The sequence below is a fragment of the Quercus suber genome, unplaced genomic scaffold (assembly GCF_002906115.3).
Source record: "Quercus suber isolate HL8 unplaced genomic scaffold, Cork oak 2.0 scaffold_541, whole genome shotgun sequence".
Lineage (NCBI taxonomy): Eukaryota > Viridiplantae > Streptophyta > Magnoliopsida > Fagales > Fagaceae > Quercus > Quercus suber.
Window position 1 is genome coordinate 358,909 of NW_027069989.1, and position 11,027 is coordinate 369,935.

Here is an 11,027-nt window from a genome sequence, read left to right on the forward strand (position 1 = left end):
TAATCAAGAAGTTTAGGTTAATTACATATTAGTTTTTTTTTTTTTTTACTTTATTCCAAAAGATTAGTTAACGTTATTAGCTAGATTGTCATTAGATTTTTTAATTTTTTTATTTACATTAAAGTTAATACATATTACCTATTTTTTGGTTACTTTATACAAAAAAAAAAATTAGAAGAAAAAATAAAACTTTTAAATTTGTTACAATTAGAAAATAGATGGTGTAGGATAAATGTTTGTCCCAAAGTCAACTCCTAGATCTGAAGCTGTCCGCCTATGATCTGAGTTTCCACTTCCAACCCAGAAATAAAGTACTCATATCATATTAGTATATTGTCAACTTCTTTTCCAGTTTCTATAGCAACTCCTCAAGAACATGGCTCAAATTGGCTATGGCGTTGTAGTGAAGGTCCTGGAGCTGCTTGGATCCCTTGCTTACCAAGAGCTCAGCTCGGCATGTGGCGTCCGAAGTGATCTGAAAAAGATTGGGCACACTGTCGATCTCAGCCATCAAAGCCGTACTCCTGGATGCTGAGGAGCAGCAAGCAAATGACCATAGGCTGAGTATTTGGCTAGGGGAGCTCAAAGAAGTTCTTAAAGATGCCGAGAATGTGCTGGATGAATTTCAGTACCTACTTCCGCAGAAGGAAGTCATGAAGAGACATGGGAGCACTAGCAAAAAAGGTGAGTCATTTTAATTCTGTATGATTACTCACATTTCTTTGGGTCATGTCTCGTGTAGGTCTCTGATACAAGTAGTAATATTTCTTTGTTTACTCTCTACTGTATGCCAAATTTGGCTTAGAAAAGAAAGAAAGAAAGAAAGACTATCACATTTTGGGGCACTTGAAGTTTGTTCTTTTGTTCTTCCCTAATAGGCTTTTTAGTCATAACAAAATGAAAAACTAATTTGAAATGGCCAAGTTGTGAGTGTCTGTTGTACATTAGGTAGCCATATAGATTGATTAAGTAATGGAAAGGGGGAAAAAAAATGGAATGGAAATGGGGTTGTGTGTTTTACGTAGAAACCACGTGGGGTTTATGTATTTTTCCATTATTATATTTTTTTTTTTTATGATATTACTATTAGTATTATGCCATTTTTTGGATAAGTAATGGAACTTTATTGATACCAAAAAAATAGTTACCCAAGCATATAGGATGTATACAACTGGGGACATTACAATCAATCGCCCCAAGTACAATAATCAATCAAGTCACAAACTGAACATAAAGAATAACAAGCCACAACTAACATCCAATCCAGGAAGTGTTCACAACTGACATGTTTTGTGTCTTATTCTCAGGAAGTGTTCAAGACTCGAGAGCCATGCTACCGCCTGGACCACCTCAAAGTTTTGCACTGCAGAAAGTTCAGGAAGTTATAAAACCTCAAGTAATTGACACATAACCCTCTCTACTCTCTATTCAAATATTAACTTCCCTTGTACAGGACAATCATCATGCATTAGCTTTATTTTAATTTATATTCTGATGTGACTATAGTTATTTGAACAAACATTGATTATCCCTTTGTTGTGCTGTTCATTTTACATTTTTTTTTTAAGTATGCGAGAGGTTGTAGGCTCAAGACTCACTAGGTTTGTGCTTAACTCACCAAGAAAAAAATAATACTTTTGTTGTTAGTTGTAAAATAAATTGATAATGGCATTTGAGAGAGAGTTATGATTTGAAGGGCAATGTATCTTCAGTGGATATGGCTTTGGATATAATTAATTTAGAAGTTTGCTTTTATGTATTGTGGTTTCTCTACTCTCTAACTTCAAATTATACATATAATACACATTGTGCTTGCTATTTGCATATGCTAGTATTTTGGTCATTGATCTTGTTGGGCATACATGCTTACCATATGGTCTAATGTATCTATTATTATAGGTCTCAACCCAAACAAGCGTTGCTGGAAGCAGTGGAGTTGGTAGATATGGAAAAGGAGTTGGAGCTAGAAAAGGAATTGGAACTGGTGCTGGAAAAGATTGAAGGGCAGTTGCAGTGCTAGTTTTGTCGGACCTTTTATATATTAGGACCTTTGATTGTTTGAACCTTTTATGGTTACTGTTTTGTACAGCTGTCCATAAGCTTATTTGATCATGTTAATGGACAAAAGTAACCTATTTTATGTTGATCTTAGGTAGGACCTTTGGTTTGACAAACATTACTAGTCATTGTCTTGTAAAACCTTTCATAAGCTTATATGATGGTGATAATGGACATAATTATCCTATTTTTTGTTGGATAATAGTTTACAAAACCTTTATGTTAACAACTAAATATTAAAGCAACTCGACTAAATTTATTTATCTTATGTGGTGATTTTGTTGAACAATCTATTGAGCAATATGATGGTGATACTGAACAAGCTTATGTGGTGTTTATGTTGAACAAGCTGTTGAACAATATTAAGGCAAATCAACCAAATGCCAATTTCCATTGCAAGAAATGCATTTTCCATTACAATATAATATAATGAGTAGCCATTACAATTGTCATTACATTAAATAAGATAAGAAACTGACTACTTTTTCAAAACAATTGTCACTACAATCTTTTACAATAAGTAAACTACAATTCACCTATTCTAAATACAAGTCCTTGGCCATTTGCTTTCACATTGCCAAACTAATTAGCCTTCTCTAACTGCAGAATTTTAGCTTCCAACTTGTTAGCCTTTCGTACTAATCCAGTGATAATTTGCTTAGCTCTAGTACCAATTTCTCCATCAATCCATTGTACAAAGTTGCAATTAATTTACACTTGTCTACAATGTTAAAATATGCAAATAATTATCCAAGTTTGATAATCTGACCAAGTTTGATAATCTGACCAAATTCTGACCAAAACTGGGCAACCAACAAGCATTCTATCCTTAGCAGGCATGCCTTATCAGCCATCACTTATCTTTGCGCCCTTATCAACATTATCAATACGCACTCTATCAGCATTAGCAACATGCACTCCTTGCAAATTCAGACAAGCTTGTGTCATATCAAAGCCAATGTAGAATAAAAAAAATTTGTAAGTCACATAACCAAATTCCTCACTATTTATGCTACTAAGTTTCAAAATCAACCACATTGTGGAAGTATCCATGCCAACCGAAAGGTACCCAATCAACCACAGTATCCATGCCCTGAGAGGAATTTTTTTCGTCCTATTAAAATAAAATCAAAACAAAAAAGTGAGCTTAAGTTTTATACAAAGAAAAAGACAATGACTAACAAATTAAAAAATATACAATCGACTTCAGGAATATGCATAACAAACCTAGAAATATACATAACAAGCCTAGAATCAGGACAAAAAAACTGCTAAGAACAAACATTATAATCAAAATAGAAGAAAAAAAAAAAAAAAAGGTTTTTTCTTTTCAATACACTTGAGTTCAGATATATACAGGACAAGCTGGGCAAATAGGACAAAAACACTACTAAGAACAAACATATCATCAAAATAGAACAAATCAAGTTTCTTCTTTTCAATGCACGAGTTCAGAAATATACAAAACAAACCTAGAAAGTAACAAATTGCCTACAATAATAAATTGGTTCAAAGCAAGGTGCTAAGAGAGGGTATACAATCCTCCAAAGATCAAAAGTACCACAATACAACTAGTTAAAGGCTACAATATGGACTCTTCAAGATCCAAGAGACTTGCCTGACTTACCACCACCATCAGGTGCAAAAATGAGAAAGGGCTAGCTGAATTCATCCAATCAGCATACATAAATAATAAACTGACCGGAAATCATTCAAAATGTATTCATCCAATTGACAAGGTGCTTAGAGTGACCAGAAATCATCTTTTTTATTCGTTAGTTACAAGGGAAATCCAATGTTGCTTGCACCTTAAAATCAATCATTGAAAAAAAAAAAAAAAAAAAAAACTAACCAATAGCATCCAAGTATTGCTAAGAGGGAAAGAGAATGAAAAAAAATGTGATAAATGAAACCAAGAAAGTTTCGTTTATAACATAATAGAGTCACACTATATCTAAACCTTCACAACACATTCATATATCAAAACATAAAGATTGCAAATAAGAGAAGAAAGCATAAGAAGTTTATAACTTTGAGTTGACAAATAGCTCCTTCACCATATAAGAAATCGCATCATCTCACATTTATAATACATATAAGAATTAAAAAAAATGTGTATAATCATATAGAAAGCCTCAAAAAGATTTGGTATATAGTAGAGAGTAGACAAAGAAATGTTACTAGTCTCAAAGATATGCACTAGACGTGACCCAAAGAAATGTGAGTAATCATATAGAATTAAAATTCAAAGATCTACAGCCACTGCCACTACTGCCAGAGAAATGACAACATCAAAAACACAATAGATAGTTTAAGCAAAATGAATCTATATAGCTGATTATCAAAACATTTGTTATTTTTAACAAAATTAATTAATTAATAATTAACAAAACAAAGGAACAGAAATGAAATTTGGATCCAAGATCTGCTACAGCAAACTGTGGTCTGTTAAAATTCTGAGAAAATGCAGAAAAATTAAAATTTAAAAAAATAAAATAAAATAAAATAAAAAAAAGAAGGAAGTTTCTGAGTAAATGAATCTACCACTAGTAACTAACTAACTAATTTGTTCCCTTTACATTACATTACTTTTCAGAAACCAAACACAGCCAGCCCAACATGAATGATATGTAAGTACATATTAACATAAAGAATCCAGACTAGCTGGAAAAAAAAAAAAAATCACAATCAGATTTTTTTTAGGGTTTGAACCTACCACTTAAGAATCCAATCAAAACTCATGAAAATACCCAAAAATAGCAAAATCCATGCCAAATCAACCAAACCTATACTAATATGAACAGATTGATATCCAAAAAAATTATCCCAAACTCATCAAAATCACGAAATCCAAAAATTGGAGAAATAGCAAATAATAATAGAACAAACCTTGAGTTCGGTGTTGCAGTGCCAGCTCCAGAGATGACGTGTGCAGCAGCAGGGTGGAGCTCCGGTGCTAAGATGAGAGGAGGAATTTGATTTGGGGTTTGTTTGAGACTATCGTGTAGTTTGATTGAGGATAGAAGGTTTATCTGAGCTGTGATTGTGTGTATTAGAATGTATTGGTTTTTGTTAAAAAACTGATGTGGCGCTTTATTATTGGTGGTGTAAAAGAGTTGGTTTACGCCAGCTCCGAACAGAAGGTATTCTCTAAAATCAAAGGTATTAGGAAGAGGGTAGATGAAATTGCAGCTGAGAAAGATAAATTCAATCTTGGTCAAGGACTTGAAGATAGAAAGTTAAACATGCAGGAAAGGAGGGACATGACCCACTCCTTGTTAATATGCAGGAAAGGAGGGACATGACCCACTCCTTGTTTATCCTCAGGATTGTTGAAAATCAAGCACCGCTTCTCTCTCTTTCTCTAGAAAACTCTCTTGCATTTCCGAATTTCTCTAAGATGCTCTTTCCGGATTTCTCTATGAGATATCTCTAGAGACTTCTACGTAGAAGTAAAACTCAGCCACAAACTCAGCCCCTTGAGCATTTAAAACTGCCGGCAAGTATTGTGCAATTCGCTTCTCACCTACTGCTGAATCTTTTACGACCCCTTCACGTGCATTTAAGAAAAGACCAGCATATTCAAAGGTTACATGGAGATCCGTCTAAGCTACAACAATAAGAACTACAAATTAATGACATTTAACATGCAAAAGAGCTAGAATTTATATATCTTAACATAACCATTTAAAAGCATTTCAGAAAAGGTTTAGGTGTACAAGCATAAGCATATTAGCAATCAAAATGAAATTTTATTCTCGATAAGTATTTAAGAGATTAAATTGAAAGATAAACCGGATTTTTCAGACTTCATATTTCATGCATTGAGTCATCATTGATCATTCCTCATTCCAATTTTTTTTTTAAATCACCAAAGGCTATGAACTGTCGTTGCTAAATGAATAGATATTACGCTTATTCCAGTAAGAAATACATCCTTTGCGGAGTGTTGCTCAGCTTCACATCACAGCAGAAATACATCCTTTTCAAGTATGCTACAGCAACCTCTTTCATTTTACGCTGACATTACTTTTCAAAATTTTAAATAGTCATAGTGGCTTGCCAAAAAAGCAGAAAGCAATCATTTCCATGGGTGCTGGAAGATCATCAGCTTTTTGAAGCACTCTCTTGTCAACCATTCTAAACCATATTCATTCCATTTGCTGGCCTATGCTTTGTACATCCTCCATGATGGCTTGAATTGGCCGTCCAGGAAGGCTTGTATTCTTAAACAAGGCAACAGCTTCATATTTACTAGAAGAATAATATAACCTTTAGAAATCCAAAGGGTGTATGACCCTATATCTGTTGAGACACAAGTTGAACTAGCATGGAGATCATTTTGGAATTTACTAGTGCATGACCCCATATCTGTTTCAATTATCATTTTCGAATTTTCGAACCATGGTCTGTTTCAATAACTAATAAGTGGCCTCTATCATCACAATCAAACCGTTCATTAATTAAAACTGAAATTAATCTAGTAGCCAGCACCAATAATGCATTTAAAATAAAAACCAACCTCTGTTCGAAGTGTTACTATTCTCATTTGTAAAACCCTAATACCCAAACAACCTTCACAAATCACAAATACATCTATAACCCGGTTACAACAGAGTAATAATTTAAAACAGAGACCACATACTTGGTAAGTGTTTGGAATAGGGCCTACCCAAACAATCTTCAAGGAGCCTTTCTTTTTTCTCACAATAATCAGAAACCCTGCTTCATTTCCCTAGAGTCAAGAATGCAAGTTTCACATCATGTAATCACTTATAAATGGATAAGGAGGTAAATGAAAGCTTCCAAGGATATCAAATTTTGATGTTTCACGCCATTGATCAAGTAGGAAAATGAATAAGAAAACATTGAATGATTACTATTTTAGAAGTCCAAGCATAACAACTAAAAACAAAAGGCAATATGTGAAGTGCCTTACTAAAATAATGTTCAAGGAATTTCCGAGTTTCAAGTTATATTCTCTGTCTGCATCATCTCAAAAAAATTTGAGGACTTATTGTCCTATTCCCTGAAGCCTTCCAACCTGATTTATATAAAGAATAGCAAACTACGAAATCTAAAACACAACTAACAGCAGAATTACTTGACAATGAAAGAATCCAAAATCCATAAATGGCAACTGTCCAAAGCTGCAAAATCAACCGGCCACTCTTTCTAGAAAATAGAGCCCAAAATTTTTTAAATATAACAGCAACAGAGATTGATGAATGAGAATTTAGATTTACATCAAAAACAGGATCCTTTAAATGTAGACAACAAACATTACACTGTTACAACACGTAAGTTTGAAGGGTATTATTCACCAATGGTCTTTGGTTGATATTCAATTGACCTATAACAAGCACCCAAATTGCCACATGAGCATCATCAACTACAAACAAATTATTCTGTCATTTCGAAAATAAATAAAACTAATTCCATGTTTGCTATGTTGCATCAACTGAAGCTCAAGATAACTATCCCAAAATTAACAACACTAGTGCTCAACATATTTTTCAAGGAAAGAAAAAAAAAAAAATAAAAAAAAAATGGAATAGAATAAAACAACCAAGCGCCAATACAAGAAAAGAAATATCACCAATAAAAGAAAAACTTAAAACAAATATACCCAGTCCTTAATCATTATCAATATGTCAATATGATTACAGTACAAAGTAAAACAATAAACTTACTCCATTATAGAGATGGCTTTATCTATTGGGAGGGAGGGAGGCATGAAGAAATTCTTGAATGTTCTTATCTACTTGATTAGATGACAGCATATCAACTAACAAGCTTGCAGTGGTTGCATCTGCTGAAAATCCCTTGTCAACCATTATTTGGAGATATTTCGTTGCCTTTGATGTCTCATTATGTTGCAGTAACACTTGGATAATTCTGTTATATGTGCGATCGTTAGGTGAGCAACCATTCCCTTCCATTTTCTCAAGCAACTCACATGCTTCATCTATTAGTTCCTCTTGGCACAGCCCCTTGATCATAATATTGTAAGTTGGAACATCAGGCTGCAATCCTTTGGTAGGGAGACTATAAAAGAGTTTTCTTGCAGTTGTAAGCTTCCTGACATTACAAAAACCGTCAATCAAGGTGTTGTAATAAATCAAAGTATTATGCTTCAGCCCTTTGTCTTCCATCTCTTGAAACAATGCCAATGCCTCAGCGATTTGTTTATTCTTAAGAAGGCCATCTAACAAGATGGCATAGGTCTGGGGATCTGGATGTTGGCCAAAAGCTTGCATGTTATGGAATAGCTTAAGCGCAGCTTGGGGTCTCTTTACTTGGCAAAAGCCACCTATAAGAGTGTTGTAAGTCACAACATCAGGAATCATTCCTTTGTTGGACATTTCATGAAAGAGACGCATTGCCTCGTCAATTTTTTTACTTTTGCAATATCCATTTATCAATATGCTATAGCTAAACACATTAGGCAAACAAGCCCTCTCAACCATCGTATTAAATGCTTTGATAGCATCATCCATTTTGTTTTGCAAACAGTAACCGTCAATCAAAGAGTTATAAGTGACTGAGTCAGGCTCAATGCATCTTTGAACCATTTCAGTAAAAACTTCTTTTGCCTCTGTCAACATCCCTTCCTTGCAAAATGTGTCCACCAAAATGCTAAAGGTGTACACATCTGGAATGATCTTCCTTTGCGTCATCTCATTCAACAAAGTAGCAACCTCCCTCCACCGGCCAAAATTGCATAGTCCTTGAATTAAGCAATTGTAAGTGATAACATCTGGCTGAATGCCTTTACTCATCATTTCAGACAAAAGGTTCAAAGCCTCAGTTACCAATTTGTCCTTACATAAACTGTCAATGATTGTGTTATAGAGCACCACATCAGGTTCAAAATTCCCTTTTTCTACCGTCCTTAGCAACCTAATAGCTGCACTAGTCTCCCCAATCTTACACAGACCGTTTACTATAGTCCCACAAGTAATCACATTAGGCTCATACCCTTTGTTCTCCATTTCTTCTACCAACCTCACAGCTCCAGAAACATTACCTTGAAGACAGAGACCTTTAAGAAGAGTGTTTAGAGTAGGTTGGGTAGGCTGATAACCAAGTTTCAATATTGTTGCTAAGACAGAGAACCCAAAATCGACCCGGTTCAAATGGCAGTAGCAATTAATCAATATATTGAGAGTATAAAAATCGGGAGTAATTCCTAACGATTTCATATCTCTAATTAGAGTAATGACTTCGGGGTAATGCTTCATTCTTGCAATGGAACCAAACATGTGATTAAAATCCACAACGGAAGGCAAAGGGTACATGTGAAGCATTTTATCAAACAGGCTTAAGGCATGATCAAGATTCTTAAAGGTTCCAGATTGGCAGTGATCTCTCTCTCACAGATTTCAACAACTGATTCGGATTCTGATTAGGGATTTTTGCATTTTCTCTTCTACTGCTAATATTAAAAGCATGAAATGGAAGGCTTCCTCTAATAATCAAACGACTGTATATAGAAACAAGAGAGAATTTTGATTTACCCATTTCCTCGAGAAGAAGAAGAAGAAGCAAAGCTAGTTTGGTGTTCACAATGACTGACTCAGGCAGCTACCAATTCGGGTCGGGTCAGGTCTGCTTTTGGTTTCGGCTGAGCCCCGGAGCTTGAAAAAGGGGAAATCGTGGTGATGGAGTTGGCAAATCAGAGAGCGAAACTGGAAGCTGTGAGCTGTGAGTGGGGACTCTACGAGGGAGAGATAGTGAGCGTGAGGGTGCATTTCCTAATGGAAAACTCATTCCTGTAAAATATCGTTGATATATTTTTATTTATTATGATATATTTTATAGTATTATTTCCTAATTTTTTTATAATTACTAAAATACATTTTTGGTCCAAATTTTTAATTTATGAGTTTTTTTTTTTGAAAAATAATTTTTATTTGTGAGATTTAAGTGGTCACTTTTATTTTTTAACTAGTTTTATGTATAAATTTAAAAAAAATATATATATTGATAATATAATTAAATTTAATAACAAATAAAATAGTAAAAATATTTTATAGATAATGGCAAGTTTTAAATTTCTAAAAGCTCTTAGTAGTAATTTTATTTGAGGAACACTAATTAATGATTTGAGAGAAATGCTATATCTGGTTGGACTAAGACATAACTTTTACTTGTTCAAATAACAATTAATGTGAAGAATAACAAATAATAATTATAACATACCAACATAATAACATTTATATTTAATTATAATGACTCGCTTGCATCTCAAAGTGTCAAATTAATATCAACACTAAACATGCCAGGATGTTTATGTTAATTAATGTAAATAAGTAAAAAATTATTATTAACATCTAACACCCTACTATTGCATGAATTATGATTAAAATTGACCTAATATTTTTACTTTAACCCTGAAAATTCATCCCAAATTTACAAATTAAAAACTACCCAAATTTTAAATAAATAAAAATTGAAGGCAAAATTCACTACAACACACACATAAATATATACACACAAAGAAACTCTGAATTCGTTAATTACAAACAATATAAATTTCTAAACATTAAAAATATATATGGAATTAGAGTTAAAGTAAAGACACTTACATAAAAAATTTGGAATTAGAGCTAAAGTAAAGACACTCACATGAAAGTTGAATTAACTTTGACAGAAGGAGGAGGCAGGTGAAGTCATGTAAATTTCACATCACCTTAAATATCCATTTTTTATATCACCATTTTTATATTTAATCAATTTTCTGTCTCCATTCTTTGTGGAGTGATGATCATTATCATGGTTTTCGAGGCTCAAATCTTGGTCTCGTGGCTACTTGTGGATGTACATATTGGAAAAATTAGTAATAGTACCTTACTTTGTTAGTATTATACACACACACACACACACCCATATATTACACACAAAGAAACTCTGAATTCAATAATTACAAAAAATATAAATTACTAAACATTACAAAAAAAAAAAAA

At 33.4% G+C, this 11,027-nt stretch overlaps 1 protein-coding gene and 1 long non-coding RNA gene across 8 annotated transcripts; one reads left to right on the forward strand and one right to left on the reverse strand.

Annotated features, from left to right (window-relative positions):
* Window positions 1–240: 240 nt before the first annotated feature.
* LOC112036908 (uncharacterized) lies at window positions 241–2,322 on the forward strand. The gene is made up of 3 exons (XR_002885711.2): window positions 241–684; window positions 1,308–1,396; window positions 1,900–2,322. It is a non-coding gene; the product is annotated as an uncharacterized LOC112036908 (long non-coding RNA).
* A 98-nt stretch (window positions 2,323–2,420) lies between these two features.
* LOC112036232 (putative pentatricopeptide repeat-containing protein At1g12700, mitochondrial) lies at window positions 2,421–9,584 on the reverse strand. 7 transcript variants are annotated; one of them, XR_010625185.1, is made up of 4 exons: window positions 7,752–9,584; window positions 6,704–6,780; window positions 4,948–5,668; window positions 2,421–3,172 (listed from the first exon to the last, which is right to left on the reverse strand). XR_010625185.1 is itself a non-coding variant. In XM_065764113.1 (2 exons), the coding sequence occupies exon 1, from the start codon at window positions 9,366–9,368 to the stop codon at window positions 7,770–7,772; it is 1,599 nt and encodes a 532-aa protein (XP_065620185.1). In that variant the 5' UTR covers window positions 9,369–9,584; the 3' UTR covers window positions 5,799–6,793; window positions 7,752–7,769. The 7 variants fall into 7 exon arrangements, 1 of the variants encoding a protein (XP_065620185.1); XR_010625184.1 differs by having other exon boundaries at window positions 6,731–6,793; XR_010625183.1 differs by having other exon boundaries at window positions 6,704–6,793.
* Window positions 9,585–11,027: the final 1,443 nt, after the last annotated feature.

What these genes read in the sequence shown, in the direction of transcription:
- LOC112036232 (XM_065764113.1), bottom strand. Translation starts at nt 9,368, where the DNA reads ATGCTTCACATGTACCCTTTGCCTTCCGTTGTGGATTTTAATCACATG.